Source organism: Rattus rattus, chromosome 1, assembly GCF_011064425.1.
Source record: "Rattus rattus isolate New Zealand chromosome 1, Rrattus_CSIRO_v1, whole genome shotgun sequence".
NCBI lineage: Eukaryota > Metazoa > Chordata > Mammalia > Rodentia > Muridae > Rattus > Rattus rattus.
Window position 1 is genome coordinate 230,036,655 of NC_046154.1, and position 21,828 is coordinate 230,058,482.

General features: G+C 42.2%; 1 protein-coding gene across 1 annotated transcript in view; it reads right to left on the reverse strand.

Annotated features, from left to right (window-relative positions):
* Window positions 1-21,828, reverse strand: part of Sntb1 (syntrophin beta 1) — a 262,065-nt gene continuing 240,237 nt past the window's right edge. The window contains exons 5-7 of the mRNA XM_032915591.1: window positions 8,736-8,932; window positions 4,132-4,322; window positions 1-1,115 (exon numbers count right to left, since the gene is read on the reverse strand). Of these exons, the coding sequence (XP_032771482.1) occupies window positions 1,023-1,115; window positions 4,132-4,322; window positions 8,736-8,932 (481 nt within the window). The 3' untranslated portion in view covers window positions 1-1,022. The remainder of the gene's footprint in view (window positions 1,116-4,131; window positions 4,323-8,735; window positions 8,933-21,828) is intronic.

Consider the following 21,828-nt stretch of genomic DNA (forward strand, 5'->3'; position numbering starts at 1 on the left):
GTAAAATAGCATCGTCAAGAACCGAGAGATGCTTTCTATTACTTAAAAGGCATGTGCATGAAAACAGGCAAAAACAGGAGTCACTGAACGGTGCTTCCACTGAAAACTGTGAAATGCAGTTAACTCCCAACTGTATGACGTGTGTGTGTGTGTGTGTGTGTGTGTGTGTGTGTGTGTGTGTGTGTGTGTGTGTCTGAGTGTGTAATGACAATCTTTTGGAAAATTGCCCGGAATTTGATGTCTGTAAAAATGGGTACCAGTTTTGGCTATGAGACAGCATCCACGGGTGTGGAGTGGAGTTCCAGAATTAATCATCATTTGTGTGTACGAGTCTTCAGGATAACTTTGCAGTTGAAACAATCCACTTTGGTTCAGATTCTGCCAGCTTAGAGCTCAGGTCAATATCCAGCGCTTTATCTCACTCCTGTTCAACATATGCTAATGAGAACACTTTGGAATCACTTTAGACCAACAGAAAAATACCTCATTAAGGAAATTAAGGAGCAGCTGCTTCATTCTTTAAAAGAAAAAAAAATAGGTGTGCATTGTTGTTGTTGTTCCTACCAATGATAGTTAGCTCAACTTGAATCGGGAAATAATCACAGGAAAGCAAGGGGCTGTTACTAGGGGCAGAGGAAAGGTGTAGCTAGTTGTTTCTCATCGGCTTGGCTCTGGCTTACCTGGGCAAACCAGTTGCCTAGAGACTGGACTGATTAAGATCTTCCTGTGCTGCTGTAATGGCTGTGTCCTTGGTTGTCATAATTTTAGAGATATGCTCTGCGTATTCACCCACCCCCACCTCTTTGTTCTGTTCTATGAAATTTTATTCTGATAAAACCCCTGTGGTGTTTTCTTTAGGTTGTCCCTTGGATTTTCTGAAACGGATGGAGGAGCCTGGGATGATGGTACATGTGACTCCTGAAACCTGAAGCTGGCTGTGCATGCTATATCTGGTGCACTGCCCGATGTCACAGTCCTGAGGCATGGCAGGCTTCCTTTCCTAAGGCAAGTCGCCCCTCTGTTCAGGCCACCAAGCCCAGCCGTGTGATCTTAGCAGACAGAAAGGAATGGATGATGAAAACGATGGGCTTGGGGCAGGAGTGAAGGTCCAGTTGCTGAAATTGAGAAAGAAGAGAGCATCAGAGATCTTGAGTGAACACTTGGTGGGGCATAGTGACGGCCACTCTGTATGCACTTGTGTTTCTGTCGCGTTAACTAGAACAGCCCTGTCCCCCAATGAACATAAGGGAATAACTCTTCCAATTTATTCCTTACATTGCCCATACCTTCTTTTTTTCTAAAAATGGTTCTAATGTATTTACCTATAATAATTCCATAAATACTGAAGGGACCCTTTGTCGTCTGAACCATTTATTTCCAGCTCCCCGTTAGTGATGTTTATGCCAAGTTTGATACAGCAAGCAACAGTTCAAATTTCACAGCTCGAGTTGCTTGTTTCATGGATCTGACAGTGTTTTAGATGTCTAGTCTTGGCCAGCTCACTTAAAATTCTTCTCAGCCTTACTAATATGCAAGGTAATTAGAGTATTCAATAAGGTCCTGCATGTGAGACTGCCTTGTGAATTGGAGTTACAGAGCTTGTGCTAAGCATACCATCCTTTGCCACCCTCTGCTCTTCAACCCCTGTGGACAGACATCTCTCTGATGGTGATGTCTACAGTCCTACCCTTCTCAGTGTGCCTCCTTCACAACCCAGGGTATGCCTGGCTAGGGCATAGAGACCTTCAGAAGTAGAATTATCACTTGACCCAATTTAGAAAAATTTGGGAAACGTCCTGATTTTCTTCTGTTGTCGAAACTTTTGTTCTGATGATGGCACTTCTGTACAACAAGAACACTGTGACATACAATAATATCTACCAAGCTGAAGATCTCCTTTTATAGAGCAGTGCCTTGGTTCCTTTTTTTTTTTTTTTTTGTTTTTTGTTGCATGATGGAAGCATTCTTACAAAGGCAACTTAAGGCTGTATTTTAGCTCAGAGTTGAGTCCATTGTGGTGGGAAACTCAAGGTAGCAGGAACTTGAAGCAGATGGGCTGATCACACTGCATCCCCAGTCAGGAAACAGGGATGGATGGATGTTTCTATTCTAGGATCATGGCCAGCTATGGAGGGGGCCTTCCATCTCCTTTAATGCAGTCAAGATAACATTCCACTGTTGAAACCCTAAGAGGTAGCAATTGCCATTGTCCCCATTTTCCATATGGAAGAACTAAGATCTAGAGTTGTTTTTCAACTTCGCAAAACCACAGCTTTTACAGTCAGTAATAAATGTGGACTAAAGTCTATGTGATGTCAGAGCTGGAGATTACCCATAGCCCATGCCACTAAAAAGGAGACACAAGTTTGAATAGTGGCATTAAAAACTGTCTGCCTCAATCTCTGTATTTTATAGCTAGGGTGACTTGATCCCAAAGAAATGAATGGGGCAAAATAGCCTGGGATACAAGAAGTCAGGATAAAATAGAAGACTAGTCCTTGTGTGTTTCCACATTGCTAAAAAGTAGTTGCATTTAAGAACAAGTACGTAGGGATGGAGAGATGCTTAGTGGTTAAGAGACTCAGCCTCTTCAGAGGTCCCGAGTTCAAATCCCAGCACCACAGGGTGGCTCACAACCATCTGTAATGAGATCTGGTGTCCTCTTCTGGTGTGTCTAAAGACAGCTACAGTGTACTTATATATAATAAATAAATCTTAAAAAGAGAGAAATATTTAAAAATAAAAAAGAAGAACAAGTACACAAATGTCTGACTGATAAACTAGTAACAAACGAGATGTGTTTTAGTGACAGGGACATCCACGTTACTACCTCATTTCAGTCATGGTCTCAGACTATATATAAAGAACTGGAATGCAGACATATAAAAGCAAAATCCAGAGGAATTTGGAGAATCCATTGAAAAGTAGAATTCTCCGACAGTAAGTAAGGGTCCACTGTCAACCCGGGAGGAATGGAGTTGGTCACCTCTGCCAATAGTACCCACAGCAACAGCCTGGTTTTGCACTGAGGTCAGCAGGGTCACGTGACATGTCTCAGTTTGAGGTGAAAGGCCTCTTAACTCTTCACTGTGAACATGGACCATCCCCCTAGTCAGCTTCTGGGAGCTCCAAAAAAAATGCTTTCCAGATACTTCATACCAAAACCCACCAAAGAAACATATGTACAAGTGGGCATAGGAAAGAGGGAAGGAGAGTAGAGGTCTAGTAGCTGACTGAAAACAACTAGATTTTTTTTTCCAGTTAGTGACTAGTTTCTGTGTTTTAAATGTTCTCTGTTCCTGTTGTGACAGGAAGCCAATCTATTGTGATGGACATAACGGCTGGGTAGACTAACTACTACAAAGTCGAGGGTGTGGTTCCAGTTCCTTACTTGACACCTTAAGGTGAGATGTTCCATTTTCTAAGAAATGCCATGGACCACTATTGCCTACCATTGTCACTTGCTGGGAAACTGGATTTCATACATGTCTTCAGTATGGTTGGGGAGCAATGACCACAGAAAACCATTAATTTAAACATAAGAACTATGTGCACTGGTGTGCTGTATGGCTGTTACCATAACCACTAACTGGCTAACTTGGGTGAATTTGGCCTGACGTGTAGTTCCCATAGTCTTGTCTGTCCTCCCCTCAGCTCAGATGCTGCCCACTGTCTGTTCCCCCAGTGCCCTTAGTTCTCTGCCCCAGTAACACTTGTTTTACATACCTGCCCTCATCCCCATCACCTGGCACAATGCCAAGGTCATACTAGCTGCTTAGCACATATTTAAAATGAATGGGGAATATGTTAAAAACACCCAAGAAATCCTGTTTGATGAGAATTTAATGCTAACCTTATAAAAGATTCTTTCTCGAGACTCAAATATTTATGTCGTTTTCTAATGAAAAATGAAACCAAAGGAAAGAGCTGGAGATAATGGGGTCTGTTTGAAGCAGTGGAATTCAATCCCACTTTCTCAAGGACCAACTGCCACAGGAGGCTGCCACCACTGTGCGATCAGTAGGAGGTGTTATAGTAAGTAGTAAGGCGGCCTACCCCTTCCAAGTCATGGCAGATGTGTTGCATAATACAGCAAATGAAACCACGTAGTCACAAGAGAAGCACACTTACAATCTCTCCTTCTTTGCCTCCAAAGTCTAAATAGAGCATCCTGATTCCATCATCCGAAGACATTTTGAGCTTCTCATAAGGGGACTGTATGATTGTCTTGGGAAAGGCACCATCCTGAGGCTCAGTGGAAATAGAAAATCCATTGTCGTAATGTATGGTCAAACGGCATTCCTGGTTTCTGTAGGTGCAGGCTGAGAGAGAGGGGTGGGAGAGACATGGCAGAAATCAATTCATCTGTCCTTTTATCCAGTCACTCCATCACTTCATTGTTTTACTTTCCTCAACCCAACTCAATGGCATTGATGTTAGCCATCATCAGGAACTGAGATTCAGTGGATGTTTTCTGGGCTACGGTCCTTATCTCGCCTTCTGACAATGTGCATGTCAACAGGAAAGGGATACACGACTTCCTCTGGCCAGGTGGGCCTGGCTTTTAGCCAGAAACAACAGACCTTTTATTTAAATAAAGCAAGCCACCTCTGCATCATCATCACCATCATCACCATCACCATCACCATATCATGGCCTACATGGATACACACACAGAGAGACAGACAGACAGATGACAGACAGACAAACAGACACACACATGCATGCATCTGTACACACTCATGTCAGCTATTGGGTGAAAGAGGCAAGCACTCCCTTATGCTACCAAAGTTAACACATACAATATGCTTAAGAGGTCAGAAGTGAGCAGTTTAAAAAATAATCTACCTTCGTTTTTAAAAAAGGCCCCAACAAAATTTATTTCAGAAATGGAAAGGGCGGTTCCTCTAATGTCCCCTAAGACTTTAGGTCCAGGAAGTGCTGCTGCAGTCAGGTCTGTGAGGTGACACCTTTCTTTCATGAGCAATGCTACTCCATCCCCCTGCCTGTGAGGTGTCCAGAAGCTTGCTGTGGGGCATGCACAGGGCATCTCCAATCCAGAGGAGCAAAAGGATGAACGCAGCCCTGGTGCGGGGTTTTACCTGGAAACCTTGCTGTTTCAGAAAAATCCAATACATTAAGCCTGTTATAGGGACAGGGAGTAGCCAGTCACTAGCCCCTAGCTCCTGTTAAAGAAGGGCTACAAATATATCCTTTATAATTTTAGCAAAGATTTCCAGAAAAGCTTATCAATTATCAGACTGGAGTTAGTTTGCCTCATAAAATGCTACGTTTAACAGACCCCTGTAGGTCAATTGGCTCAGGCCTTGATCTATGTCTAACTGAATTTTAGGGAAGCATGCACTTTTTTTTTTTTTTTTTGGTGGGGGTGGGGGTCCTGAGAGCAGCACATGATGGTGTCATTGGTTGAGAAACCACTCGGCGTCACCCTTTGCTCTGCTCTGCTTTCTAAATATAAGGACTATAATCCCACCACTGACTTCAGAAGCAGAAACGTCTCACGAATAGTACAAGGCTTAAAGAACCTAAAGTTGGAGAGGAGACAATATCACCACCTGGGGATATTTAGCTTTGAAAATTCAAGCCCTTTCTCTTCTGTTTCATGTTCCTTTCTCTGTGCTCTGGGGCTCAGATGCAGAGGGCTTTGGGGCAAGAGGTTTGACAGTGAGTTTCTCAGCCTTACTCTCTCCTGATTCCTGACAGGTGATGACAATTGGGCAGGGAAGAACTTCGGATTTCGGAGGAAAGATCTCCACTGGCCGCAAAGTGAGTTACCTTTCAAACGGAGCTCTGATAAATACATGTGCCTCTGCCCTGACTTAATGTCTTTTTCAACTTCTACTGTAAGCTCGTCTTCTTCAAAGGTTTTCTCTGGTAGATCTGAGTGGTTTGCCCTCCATATCCCCACCCCCAGTCCAGGGACAACCAAGAACAGTGTCACAGAGGTAGCAATGCCTTCCCACCCAGAGCCCTCCCTTTCTGCGAATTTTCATTTCTCATACCTGCAGCATATAATAAGTTGTAAGCATAGTTTTATTCATGCTCTCCCCAAGTTTGAACTGCAAAGCTGTGCGATTAGTTACTCTGAATTAGCTGTGGTGTGCTTTGATTCTAGCCAACACCATATGGTATCAGTGGCCTTTACCGGGGGGAATCAATTTTCCGAAGATGTTCTCAGTCTCCAGGGGATAAACTAAACACGTGACCATGTCAAAGGAAGCTCTGGTAAAGGTTTTCTCACCAAGTGTCTGGAGGCATCGTTGAAGTTGGAGCTGGGTTTGCCTTTAGTCACTTCCGTTACACCACTGCTACCCTCCTCTTAGCTCGGCTTACATAATTTGTTGTAATCTTCGTTTGCCTACTATGTCACCAGCCTTGGCCTTTTACTATTGAGAGACAGTGTGTCCATAACAGACCAAATCCTCGTGGACACCTTCATTCTTTCCTAAAATCATTGCATGAAGTATGAAGCTCACTGGCAAACACCTATAACTTTATTAAACTCAGCAGCTGAGTGGCTTGAGTCTCCCCCAACTTTTGTGTTCAGATCCTGCCTTTCATGCCAGATACCATAGGAGCACAACCTTCAGGAACACTCCGAATGGGTCATCAGCAACCAGAAATGTTTAGGAACACAAATTAGTTTTAAGATAACCATAGACATTCATCAAGCCAAGCATGTGTATCTATCTAATCACAGCATTTGGTAAGATTGTCAGTTTGAGGCACGCCTAGGCTACATACTGACATCCTATCTTTAAAAATAAAGTAGAAAGCACTGACTCTCTTGAGTATACTGCAGCCAAAATTCTACTACACATTTAGAGACATTTTGGAAAACACCATCACATGCTACTGTGTGTCAGAACTTTTAGAGTCCCCCTGGGTATTTGAGAGGTGCTACCCTACTGCAGTGCTCCTCAGAGTGGCCCATGCCCCGGTAGCATTATCTCTTCCTAGATTTGTTATGTGAGAATTCTCATGCACCACTCTGTGCTGAGAAGAGACTCAGCTATTCATGCCTCAGAGTATGAAATTACTGTTTTGTTATTGGTACAGGAAAACTTGATACAAACTTTCTAGCTGTTTAGTGGGGAGTCCTCATCCTCTAGAGCACACTGGCACAGTGGCGCTCGATAGAGATTTACACCATCCTGGGGCGTAGCTCTTTAGCACATGTTACCAGGAAGCAGAAAAGATGACATAACTGAGGAAATTACTAAGCTTTAATTAAATTTAGAGAGCCTCCATGAGCTTATTGCATTAGGCCGTGCAAGTCTCGGGTAATAATTATAAGAGTAATGGCTGTTAATAGTTCTTCTGAGAACCCTCAGAAGTGGGTCCTGTCTTTCTGATTACAGCTGTGGGGTGGAAGAAAAAAAGAGATGAAGTAAATGACTAAGATGACAGAGCTGGGATGTGAGTTCAGGTCAGTCGCTATTGAAAAAGACCAAGTGTGACTACAAGCCTCTACTGCATCCTCAAAGCCACATAGGAGCATACAAGGGGGTGTGACAGGAGATGGGACATAGAGTATTTTAAGTGGGGACTGTGAGGAACTCCCTGGGAGGTTCGATGAGGAGATGCTTAATTGTCACAGAATGTCCTGTTCATAAGTGTCAGCGGGAGGCTTGACAGAGGTTGGCTGTAGATCTCAGGACTAAAAAATGTTTGTATTAGGACTTGGGACCAGAACCCGTAGCACCACAGATACTGTTGGCTCTGTATAGGATATTCTGTATATATTGTGTTAAATACAGGTCCACATAGCTAATGTACATGATTTTATGGTGTGAATTTTACACATACTTACACAGCCATGAATACACACACACACACACACACACACACACACACACCTGCACACACACACACCACATACATGTACACAGACACACACCACATACATGCACATACATGTACACAGACACACTGGAATTAAAAGTTCCACCAAATAGGACAATACTGACATTGATATCTCTAATTTCACCTTATTTCATTAAAACAATATTGGCTTTGTTCTTTGTTTCAACTGATTGACTTAGGACACACAGTGGTTTTTTTTGCTTTTTTTTTAACTGTAAGAAAAACTGCCTAGTGTAGAGAAGGGATGCAGTAAATGACATGGAACGGAAGGGTCCCTCCTTCCACACATGTGTCCCTTCTTAGTCATTTTGGAGAGCTCTCTCTGACAGTAGAGTTCTTCCAACCTGTCTCTGCCCCTTCACTCCTACCAGAGATAGACAGAGCTCTGCTGAGGTTCTAGAACTTTCCTTCTATTCTGCTTCCCCCAACTCAAATGCCTTTCTTTCCTGTCATTTCTAACAGACTGAGTCATCAGTTTTGAGCTCAGTCTAGTAGCAATATTATTCTCTGATAAGCAATACTATTCCCACTGTTTATAACCAATAACCCCACTAGTTTACACCCCCCAAATTCCCTTCCTTTCGAAGCCATCCACGGGGTTATAATTGGGAGGATTGGAAGTGATCATCCTAGTTTCCAGTTTCTCTTCAATGAAGGTGAGATGAGGTGGGACAGAACAAAAGCCTCTAGTTACGTGTTAGGAGAACAAACCATACCTAATTGAGAAGCACTGAAGTTCAAAGCTATAATTTTACATACCCTATAACACAGGGAATAGAAATAGTTTTGGGGCCAGAGCAGTTAGTAATCATGTAATAATGGGTTAGCTCATAGGTGGCAGCACTCACCGGTGGTGATTTCAGCAGTGAGCTCTGCTGAATTGTGGCACCCCTGTACTATGCTCCTTGTCCAGTGGGAGAGGTCCCTGCTGATCTCTGCCCTGAACAGATGTGTTTCAATTCCTTGCTTGGTACCAGTTCGAGTTGCAAAGGACAGGTCCATAGCAGCCTGAGGTGATCCTTTCCCTGGGCCCGAATGGACCAACCTAGACAGGAGGGTATGGGGGAAAGAGGGAAAGAGGGGAATAGGGAGAGAGGAAGAGAGATTAGCATCAAAGCAGTCTTTTTTAAAAGAATCCATTTGGCACATCACATAGTAAAAGCCCCAAACCAATGCAATAGTCATTATGACCTCAAATAAGATGTCCACTGCTCTTCAGTGGTTTTTACCATCTTCTCTCCAAATCAGGGAGTGAGATTACAGATAATCTGAGAATTGTGCATTTTGTTAAATATGCAGAAGACTCAAATAACATAATATAACTTGTGCAAACCCAACTATATGTATTTAGAAATAATAAATAAGCAAATCAGGGAGAAATAAAAAAAAAAAGACTGGAATTCTGTGTAAAATGATCTCCAGTCCAGTTCCCTCCCCACACATGTGTACATTTCTGCCTGGGCAGAAGAGAGGAAAATGAATCTATTGTACTAAACGGGCGTGAGACTCGATTTGTCACATCTCATAGCTGGAAGGATCTAGCCGTGCTGAGCATACCTCTGGGCAAGCATAGAGTTATGCGCACAGGCCCCAAAGACATGCAAACAACTGGGGACCCCACTGAAGAAGCCGCAATCTGTTTATCTGTTCAAGCCAGAGAAAGGACTAGAAATGTAAGACTTCTGAGGGAAGGGTAGAGGATTGCCCTTTGGTGGGTATTTATGGGAACTTCTGAAGCTTTGTTTTTCGACTCCACAAGATTTCACACTGACTTTAAGCTTCCCCTTGGCATAGAATGTGACTTTTATAGTAAATAATTCCCTGGAAGGCCAGACTTAAAACGTGAAAAATCAAAGTATTCTGAGTAACACCATGAGCTCCTGCTTCTCACATGTCCCCTGGACGCGCGCATTCTCTCCTGCTTGACATTTTAACTTTGTCTTCAGAGTGGCTCTCATATCAATCATTCGCAGGGCAGCACCAGTGTAATTTTATAAATGTTATTTCTCTCCAGGGGATTTACATTTCCATCCTTATCTTTTAATATGGAAAGCAACACTACTATTCGCTAGAAAAATGCCAGGTGACACCTGTTGGGTCAGCTGTTTTCTTAGCCAAAGAGTTTGTTACTTTGGGGGTTAAGATACATGTAAGGACATTTACCCCCTGGAATGCTAAAAAAGTAGATAATGAAATCAGTGGAAGAAAGCATATTATAGCGTGTGGGATTCCTAGTAAGAGGCCTGTGTAACTCTGAGGTGCTTTCTCTCATTTACAAAGCTGGAACTTTGTGGGAGGAAGAGTTTGCCAAGCTGCTTTGAGGGAAGAAAAAGTTATTGGAAAGTCTGTTTACTGTGAGGTTCACTCCACAACCTTTCCAGCACTGAAGGAAGGTAGGTAGCCTCTAACATGCATGAAGGAAAATGGCCGTGCATGTGGGTACATGAAGGGATTTAACATGTACAGGCTGAGTCCTGTTTGTTCTGGCGAGGGCCATTTTGGAGTAAGAAGTGAGTGGAAGTGACTGTGATGCTGCTTGCGGATTCAAAATGTAGTGATAAGAAGAAAAGAGAATGTATTGTTCTACATTCTGGTGTGGGACTTAAAGGAACTAAGGTAAAAACTCATCAGAAAGGTATCTTTTTAATACATAGGTATAACTGAGAGAAACAAAATACATGGTGGTTTAACTTGCTCAAGAAATCTCTCTCTCTCTCTCTCTCTCTCTCTCTCTCTCTCTCGGTGCGCACACACATGTATATAAGTGTACATGTGTGTTCCGAAGTGTGTGAAGGTCAGGGGACAACCTCAGGTGTTGTTCCTTAGGTACTGTCCACCTTGTTATTTTTGAGGCAGGGTCTCTCACTCTCCTGAAACTCACTAAGGAGGCTAGGAATCCTCTCTATGTCCACCCTGCCCGAGGGCTGGGATTAGAAGCTCATGCTACCACACCGTCTTTTTAGGCATTTTCATATCAAAAATTGTTCAAGCTTCAGTTGATTTATGAAATCTATCATCTATTATCTTTTAAAATCTTAATATCAAGATTAGTTGAGCCCAAATGCCAGACTGCAAGTTTGAATTGAACAGGGAACTTAGATTTGAGAGACATAACATATTGCGCCAGAAAGTCACTGATTTCATATGTCACATATTGAAAAAGTTTTAGAGGATCATTACCTCATAAGGGAGGGCTGTGAAGATTAAGTAACACAACTGATACACTGTTACTTGCTCAGAAACCAGCGTGTAACTCACACTCAATAAGTATTTTTATTCTTTACAGTGACAAGTTTCATTCCTGGCCCATAGGACTAGGGTTATGTATAATACAAAATTTTAAAAGAATTTAGTTCAGTATCTTGTATGGTCAGCACCCAATAACAGCTGGTTCCTTTAGGCCTTGCCTGTTTGAAGTTGATTGTACTTTCCAATCTCTAAATAATTTTCATCAGTGTCCTCAAATTGGTAGTAATTAAGGGATGTTGGTACCGTATCATAGAGGCGGAAGCAAACTGAGAAAAAAATATACAGTTGTCATGGAGAAAGAGGGTGCAGGAGAGAGAGAGAGAGAGAGAGAGAGAGAGAGAGAGAGAGAGAGAGAGAGAGAGAGAGAGAGAGAAAATAGAGTTGTATAATGCTTTTGAAGATTTTCTTCAGAACACAAGGTGCTAAGGTTGTTAAGAGCAGAGCATGGGGCAGATTTTCCTCACAACCATAAAATGAATCTCTAACATTTTCCCAAGAGAATCTATAATATTGGAATTAATTATAACAAGAACATGGACTTTGTTAGGAAATACCCATTTAGTAGCTCTGAGGATGAAGGGAAGCAACTGCTGATAGAATGTCACAGGTATGAGAAAGCCATGGACCAGGTGAGTCCCTGCCCTGTCCCTGTGTCAGAGAAGTAATTATGAAAGAAAGCCTTGGAGACGGGGCTCCTGGCTTTAGCATTTATCTCATCATGGAGTTCTCACTGAGCGAAAAAGAAAAAGGAAAATGTGATTTTCATCACATCAAGTGTGAATTATGTAATATTTATATTAAAGGGTCTTTCATCCAAGGGACAGCATGCATGTAGATGATGTGGATTTAAAAAATATGCCAATATTGATACAGTAATGCCTTGAAACATTGAGCTAGAAACAAAAGGCTATTTTTGGTACTCAATGTATATACTAGTTACAAAAGGATTCTTTCCCGAATTGGATCCACTCAGAAGACAAGTACCTACTGTGTACGTGTGTGCAAATCTTGTGGGTGGAGTATTGCATATACCCTTGAGATTGTTTTTATAAACATTCTGTGCCAATATGGGGAAAGCCATTTCTTTTTTTGTAAAGTTCTTAATATAACACTCAAATACATGCAAAGAAAGTGAAGAAACTGGTCTGTTGAAATGTCAGGCAATTTTATAGGTGATTTATTTATCTCTGAAAAAAATTTATCATTTTAAAATTAGATTCCCCCCCAAGAAGCATACACTGAACAATTTTGAAAGACTTGAGACCAAAACGAACCCAACTCTCCAATTCTTAGAATTAGAACTTTGCACTGAAAACGTAGAAATTCAGACAGCGTGTTTTCAGTGTTTCATTCATTCATTCATTCATTCATTCTTTCTTTCTTTCAAAAAACGTTTAAATACTGGCTTTAATTTTGTAATTGTAACATGGAAGATCCAGCTTTTATATTTAAAAAAATCACCAGTATAATAAATCTATTATAGTTACACTCTACACACTTCCAAGGTACTTTAAAATGATTATGTTTTTATCTGTAGATGAACAGTGAGAACAATCCAATACATGGTCTGCACAGCCTGGACTAAATACTGGTTAAGTGTCTGATGGGACAAACAACTAATGAACTTCAAGATAACCAGCACAGGGGTTGGGGATTTAGCTCAGTGGTAGAGCGCTTGCCTAGCAAGCGCAAAGGCCCTGGGTTCGGTCCCCAGCTCCAAAAAAAAAGAAAAAAAAAATAAAAAAATAACCAGCACAATTTCACAAGTGAACCAGATCAGCCCAGCTCAAATTCTGCAGCAACTGATGCTGATATTGTATAAAGTAGTCAGGAAAACCAACAGATGAGAACCCCTGCTCCTTTATCTTTCTTTGCTTCCCACACACCTCTCTCAGGTTCCTCCTTCTTACCTTTGCTGCTCCTCCTGTAGTAACACCAATTCAGGTTTCTCCACCTCAAATATGGAGTCCTCAACTCCAAGAGGAGCACTGTGCTCTCTCATCATGTTCACTCACATGCCAGAACAAATCCCCACATCATCAATATTTTTCAGGTGACTAACATCACAAAAGAATCCAGTAGAATTGAGCAAATGTGTGGGTTTTCGGTGTTTCTTATTTAATATTAGTGGTGATTCAGAGATGGAATATGGAATTTCTTATCTGTGTCCCCTGCATTTACTTATGCATGGGTTTACTCTACACTGTCTATGTGGGTGAACAACATACAGGCTATGGTTAACTATCCACACAATGTAAAACTATACCTATATTTCCATTAGTACCTTACTTTCCATCAGCTGGGCCCTGGTAAAAGACACAGCCAAGTAGCTGAGCTCTCAGATTGAACGAGTATCAGTCTTGGATGCAGGCATTTTCTGAGGGACCACAAAGGAACTTCCTGCTCAGTTCACGTCCCTCCTCCCATCTTTCCAACTGAACACCAAACAAAAATTGCTAATTTATCCATTCCATCAATCAATGAAGATTTCATTAATCACCAGGTAATCAATATTTATTTATACATCCTGAAAAAGTTATGGACAGAACACCCTCCTCAAACTCATATACTAACGCCTAACCTCCAATATGACTATACTTAGACGTAATTCCTATAAGGAATTCACTGTGGTAATGGGGTGGGAGTTTAATCCAATGGCATCACAGTGTCTTTAGACATCTCTGTGTGCACAGATGATGTGAGTTCCATGAAGGAACAGATGTAGGCAGCCTTCTGCAAGCAGATGGCTGAGACAGCTTGCACAAAGCACACAACAGATTGATCTTGAACATCTTAGTTTTCAACGGAGAAAGAAATGAATTCCTAACCCACCCAGTCTACACTATTTTGTCATAATTCCTGCTTTACACACAGTCCACTTAAGTCTCGAAGCAAAGAGGACAAACATGGATCCAGCCCTGATGAAGAAGTTTGAGAAGAGAGCTTTGACTCATCCTGATTCACACTCTCTTTTTTCAGCTCCAGCCTCTGTAACATCTCAGGAAACATGTTTCTCCAATAGATGAATAGTGGAGATTGTGAGCTAGGGTTGGGTGAGCGGGGAAGAATCACTCTGTCTCCTTGGACCATCCTGTTTAGTGTCTCATGACTCATCCAAACTAAACACATCCTGAAGCAGAACTTCAGAACTTACATAGAGAAGGGCTATGGGCTCTTAACAATTTCATGATTCAGTTCCAAGTCTAGGAGCACCAGGATCTCCAAAGAGGGCTGTATTCACCCAAAAGAGAAAAGTTTATGTGGAATTAAATGATGTTCAAAGAATTTCCAAATGAGGGAAGGCTTTTTAGCAATGCTAAAGACAATGACACTTTAAAGACATCTTTAGATATTTGTGGGATGGACAGATAAAGGAAGTAACAACTTTGCATCTCTAGCTACCAGTGACTTGCACATAAGAAAGCTTGCAGAGCAAGCCGGGAAGTGACACTTCTCAAAATGTCACACCCCGCTTTAAAGTGATTCAAATTCTTGCCTAGAAGGAGCAAGTCCCCAGAAGGCTCTCAGTACTCAGTACTTAGGCTCTCAGTACTAAGTACTTAGGCTCTCAGTACTCAGTACTCAGGCAGAGCTGCCAATGGCACTGTATGACCTGAAACCACCATGTGATCAGAATTATGAAGGTGACAGTCCTGTGCTCCTTACACTGATCGGATCATGCCAGAACTGTAACAGCCCAACACAACTGAGTCTATGATTTCATTAATGTACTCTCTGGATTTTGACTCATTTAGGGAGAGGCATTCTGAGGATACATGGTTTCCCCTGGTAACTCAGATGATGTAATACTTCCAACAAGGTTGAAGTTGCTTAAAAGGTATTCATTTGGTAAGTACAGTTGCTAATGTGTCAAAACTGACAACTGCTGGGCCAACATGTTTCAGGGAAAAAAATTGTTCTCTGTGTGTGTTTGTGTGTCTGTGTGTGTTTGTGTGTACTTGGTGGGTACACATCCAAAAGCCAGAGAATGACGCAGAGTTTCTTCCCCCATTGGTATTCTATTGATTCAGGGTCTCTTGGTATCTAGAGCTTGTGTTTTCAACTAGACAAGCTGCCTAGCAAGCTCCCAAGAGTGTCTTGTCTCTGTCCATCACAGTGCTGAGACCATAGGTGTGTGAAAGGCAATGCTTGGCTGTTCCCATAGGTGCTGAGGACCTGAACTCAGCCCACTGAGCCATCTCCGCAACCCACAAAGTGGTCTTGATAATGGACTCACAGCTAGTGAATATAATACCTCTCTTGAGGTAAGGCCCCTCCTCTGGTTCTCCGGGCATTATTACCAAGTCATAGTTCTATTCTTTCATGATCACCATGTCTTAGACTCGCTCACCAGAGCAGGAGCTTCAATGCCTCATTGATCCAATGATCTCCATACTCTTCCTGATACATGGTAGATAGAGATTGATTACCAGCATAGATGAATGCTTTTCTAAATGTTCTTAAAATTCAAGTTTAATTTTGCAGTGGAAACCATGCATGTACCCAATTGATCTATTTTGAAATGTTTTCAAAATTTGGGCCCATTAGAGTTTCTCAGGAGACGTCCATATCAGGCTCCTGTCAGCAAGCACTTCTTGGCATCAGCAATAGTGACTGCATATGGGATGGACTCCCAGGTGGGGCAGTCTCTGGACGGCCTTTCCTTCAGTCTCTGCTCCATACTTTATCCCTGTATTTCCTTTAGACAGGAGCAATTCTGGGTTAAAATCTTGAGAATGGTTCTTGAGAGGATCTGCCAGAGCCTTACTGATACGGATGAGGATACTTGCAGCTAACCATCAGACTGAGCATGGGGACCCCAGTGGAAGAGTTAAAGGACTGAAGGAGCTGAAGTTTGCAATAAGAAGAACATAAGAAGAACAACATCAACCATCCAGATCCCCAGACTAAACCACCAAGCAAAGAGTACACATGGAGGGTACCCATGGCTCCAGCTGCATATGTAGCAGAGGATGGCATTGTCTGGCATCAATAGGAGAAGACGCCCTTGATCCTGTGAAGGCTTGTTTCCCCAGCATAGGGGAATGCCAGGGTGGTGAGGTGGGAGCAGGTGGGTGTGAGGGGGAGCATTTCATAGAAGAAGCAGGGGGAGGAGGAACAGGAGGGGGCAACCAGGAAAGGGGATAACATTTGGAATGTAAATACATAAAACATTCAATAAAAAAGTGTCTCAATGGACTCCTTATTTGTAGACCACCCTTGGGAGCACATTGTCACAGCTAGATTTGGGGAACCATGTGCCCAGTAAGTGACAGTGGACATTAAGTCATCATTTGGAGACTGAAAAGGCAGGGCTGACATCTCTCTGCTTGAGTTTTTTCTTATTCTGCCAGGAGCAGCGCTTTATACTCCTCCCAAGATTCTTCCCAACGATACTTTTTCCTGTTCTGCAGTCTCAGGGGGATCCAGAAATAGCTACTATTTATCTTTCAATTATTTTACATTTTAGGTTATTTGTGTATCCTTAAAAAATATGACCATCTGTTTCTTATCTGTAACAGGAACTAAACTATAGCAACCAAGGAAATGCTTCATCCTAAAAAGGTAACTCTTCTACCCAGCAAGAAAACACACTGGCATCCAGAGACAGGCTTTCAGCTGCCATTCAGACACCATTTCCACGATTCCTCTGAAACTGAGCAGCCCAAGGATGACTTTGTTCCTTGTTTGTAAAATGCAGATGTGTATTCCCACGGTTGGAAGTCAATCCTCAACCTTTGCAGTACTTTACATTTTTATTAGTTAGAATAGGAATAAGTAAGCAACCCACCAAGAACAATGCAAACTGAATAGGACAATATAACACTGTGAGGGAAGGGGACAGGGACTGAAGCCTTAGGCAGGAAGAAACTTAGTGGAGAGCTGGCCACGTGGATTGAACATCTACATTCACTACTTGCTGGCTGGCTAGTTTCATAAACTCTGCTTAGCTCAGTTCCTCACCTCCTGAGTTAAGGATAGTGATCTTAACTAATGTGAGGATTAAGTAACATGATGTGTGAATGCTGGATGTAGCCTTGGTTAGCACAGAATATAAACTAGTGGCCAACTGTAATGGCTAGTTTTATGACAACTTGACCCAAGCTAGAGGACTCTGAAAGGAGGAAACATTAATTAAGAAAATGTCTCCATAAGATCCAGCTGTGGGGCATTTTCTTAATTAGTGACCGATAGCTGTAATGGTCTGGGCCATTCCTGGGCAGGTGGTCCTGGGTTCTATAAAAATGCAAGCTGAGCAAGCCATGAGGATCAAGGCAGTAGGCAGCATCCCTCCATAGTCTGTTTAGCAGCTCCCGCCTCCAGGATCCTGCCCTCTTTGAGTTCCTGTTTCTTCAGTGATGAACAGTGCTGTGGAAGTATAAAGGAAGTAAATCCTTTTCTTCCCAAGTGTCTTTGGTCATGGTGTTTCATCACAGAAACAGTAGCCCTAACTAGGGCACCAACATTATCATTAAAACGTTAAGTTAGAAGAAGGTTGGACTGTTCCTGTGGTCACTCCTTGATGTATCCTTAGCATCCAGAACAGTTCTAGGCAAGAGTAGACCTCAGTAAATATTTACCAAGTCTACGGCTAAAGAAAGAACCAGATGATCAAGCAGCCACCTGCATAAGAAGTTGTGGCTAAGGGCAGCAGCTGTACTGCATCTCCCCTGCCCTCAGCCCCTCAACCACTCAAAGCAGAACTAGCAAACCTCACTCTAAAGTACTAGGCTTTGTCCTCACTGAAAAGGAGTGTGGACCTAAAGGTAATGACAATGAATTAGTTTCCAAGGATGTCAGACAGCCACTCCTGTGTTTTCCCTTTAAGTCTGTCTTTAGCAACTAGTGATTTTAGTAGGAACTTGCTGGTAACTGAGGGAATTAAAATTATCTTTTTGTTTGGCATGGGGGAAAGTAGAAGTTAACTTTTTTTCTCCAAAAACCTAGAAGTCATTAAGATTTTCCATTCATTGATATGGTTTCCCTACACAGGGATATAGAGAAAATGGGTCCCCATGAGAGATTTAAAATGATATTTTAAAATTGTCATATAACCCGAAACTCGGGCAGGTCATCAGTTATTGGTAATTAAAACAGTTGCTGTGTAAGCAGGGTTTTCTGAGCTGGAGCCCCAGGGCCCATGTAAAAGTCAAATGTGTTTCATGTTTATAGTCCCACCACTGGAAAGGTGCAGGCAGGAGAATCCCTGTGGCTTGCTGGCCAGCCACTGTAGTTGTACCCCTGAGATCCGGGCTCAGTAAGCGACACTGTCTCAAAAAAAAAGAAAAGAAAAATTAAGGGTAGCACAATGAAGGAGACACTGGATGGTCACCTTTGTCCTTCACAAACAACTACACACACACACACACACACACACACACACACACACACACACACACACACACACACACAGAGGCTACTTCACATGGCCAAGTGTAGTTTACATGACACTTAGACCAGCTGCAGGATAAAAAACATTTTCAGGTCCAATCTTTTGTTTAATATTTAGGGGAACTTGCTTTAGGATACTTGTTCTTGCAGGAGACCATGGCAAGTGCTTCTCCCTCAGTCAATGAGAGATAAACTAGGCTACAAATTCATTTCTGAGTCCTCAGATATGGCTCCTAGCCTGACTGCTTTTTGAGGAAAACAAACAAGCAAGCAAAAAGCTGTCTCACATGGGATACTTCTATACTAATTTAATTCCAGATAGGTGTTAGAGAACGTTGCATAAAATGTTCCATGTACAAATATTATTATTAATATCCTTAATTAACGCAACAACAGTTGCAGCACATGGATTCAGCCAAATTAGGAAAATTACATATTAGGTAACTGTGTTGCTAAGCAATATTACATACTCATTTTACTTAATTGCTGTAATTAGCATCTCCCAACAGATGCCACAATGCAAACCAAGAAGAGAGGGGGAGGGGGACAGAGGAAGGAAAGGTTGGAGGGAGGAGGTGGAGGGAAAATAGAGGAAGGAGCAGGAGAGAAGGAGGAGGGAAGGAAAGGAAAGGAAGAGCCACTTGGATCCTCTAAAGTTTCCATTGACCCCTAAATACTTTCACTCATTGTTCACACCAGTGGGGTACAACAGTCCACCAACATCTCAAAAACATACAATCATTAACAAGTGTAGGACAGTTGGGTGCGAATGGTGGTCTAGCATCTTCCTTCCTCCCCAGCCAGGAATAGCTAATTAGTTGCTAGGTTTTTACTTTATAAATTCCTTTTATCTGAATATGGTGGGGAAGTTCACTCAGGATCCCAACTTATAGTAACTTTGCTGTACCGAGCGATTCTGGCTAGCCACAGAGATGAGAATAATGGAGGGGAATGACCAGGGTGGCAGCTTGGAGCCCACTCTTGCCTATTTCATGGTATTAACCAAGTGGACATGGTTGAGTGCCCTCTGTTCCTCTCTCACTAGCCCATGACCTGTGCTTTCAGAGGCAGTGCAGAGAGTGAGATGCTGATATTCCACACACGGAAGCTTTCATCAATGGACCTGTTTCTACAATACCTTTCTGGACATTGTATTTTGAGGTTTACTTAAATAAAAAGTCTATGTGCAATCAACTAGATGTTCAGAAACCCATAATTACAGTCTAGAATTTGAACCTTGTTCTATAAACCCACAGGGAATATTCTTTTTCTATTATACCAGAAAAAGGGGGGTGGGTCGCAAACTCCAGAACATCAGATACAGAGAAGGAAATAAAAAAGGGAAAAGTAAAGTGACTTCAGGTCATCCGTGGGTTGCTTTCATTCATTTTGTGTTCCTCACCATAGCTAAGCAAGGCTTGAAACCTGATGGATAGTCTCATTTATAATTGTTCAAACAAAGCCTTAGGAAACTGTCCTCTGAAGCTAATTGTCCTTTTATTTTCTAGCACTGTTAGAACTACAGGTTTCACGACATCCTATGCAACTCTCAGTCATCTCTTAATATTCTCCTATCCCATCTCTGTTTTAATGAGTTCAACTTGTGCCACAGCCTGCACAGAAGACACGTTCCAAAGAGATCTTTGAGAACATCTCAATGTAAGGTGATGCCAATCAAAATCAGATCTGTTCTCCTTGGGGAAATGAACTATGTATGGTCATGGCCACCTGAGCGAACAGCTCTTACAGTGCCTCGTTTTCTCTCTCCCACACTTTCGTTTTTCAAAAATCCTGCTACTGTCATCTCTTTCTACAGTGTTGGTTTCTGAACATGCATGGCCTCAGAAAAAAAAAGCCACCCATTGGCCACGTTACCTGCAGTATTATGACTTGTCAGTCACATTCAGAGCTGGCACTGTGTTATGAGTGATCCTTCCCACATGCTCTGCCCTCTACAGAGCAGCCAATGACTTTTTAGCCCTGGTCTTTGTATCTCAATGATTCTAAGACACCAGGTATCTTTGATGCAACATTGTGTTTTCTTTCTGTGGGCCAACCTACTTTTTAGCCATTTACACTTTCATCTGAGATATATTTTCAGTTCCCAACAGTTTCTCATTCCTTTTCTTTTCCTTTCTTTCCTTTTTTCTCCTTTGTTTTGTTTTGTTTTGTTTTTGTTTTTCTGAGACAGGATTTCTCCATGTAGCTATGGATGTTCTAGAACTTGTTCTATAGACTAGGCTGGCCACTAAATCAGAGATCAGCCTGCCTCTGCATCCCTAGTGCTGGAATTAAAGGTGAGCACCACAACTGCTGATCCAGCATGTCTTACTCTTATGCTTCACAATTACATTTATAATCTCAACTAGTCTTAGCAATAAGTGTAGGAACTGGAAGATGCTACTGTCCCATTACACAGATGAAGAAAGTTGGATGTTGATAATTTCTCCAAGTTCTTATTATAAGTGAGTCTCCAGATTCATTCAACTCCTGGATTGTCTAATGGCAAAGATGACTAACACTTTCAAAGCCGGGATCATGAGTTGGAAGCTAACCTGAGCTAAATGGCAAATCCCCTCACTGCCCCAAGGAACTCATAGTTTAGTAGGCAGTACGGCAGGGGCCAGCAAGCAAAGAGAGAGTGCTAGGCCCAGAAGGAATAGCAGTGGGGAGGAGGTACACCTCACACGATGATTTGTCTGAGTACAACCTATGTACTAGAGCCTTGAAAGCTATCATGCCACCCTAGGGCAGGCCTGTGGAATAGGCCCAAATTCCCAAAGAGCGAGAATACCCTCTGGGCTGAGTATGAACACCATAGTCTATTTCTAATTTAACATTTAACAAGTGCAATGGGTCATATTCTCCAGGGGCAATAGAATCTAAATTTGTGAAGGTTGGCCTGAGGCTTTGACTACTTTTAGCGGTTAGAAACCAGGTTCATTCCAAAGGCACCGGCATGCTTGGTATCAAAAGTCCCATGCTCCTGGCTGTCAGGTGGCATGAAAGTAGAGAAGTGCACACTCATCATTTCCTCTGCTGCCTGCCCTCCACTGTCTGTCAGGCCTACGAGTCAGTGTGAGATGCATGTTAGCAACCTCGTTCTCTTTGCAAGCTTTGTGTTTCTGAACAGTCATCAACCACCGGGACTGGCCAAGCAAAATTTCTTCATTAAAACTTCTATAGAATTCTAGAAAAATTGTGACCTTAATCCTCACTCTCTGTAGACTCACGTGACTTAGCAACTAGGACAATAATAATAATAATATCCCAATACTCAACTTCATGTGGGTAAGTGGA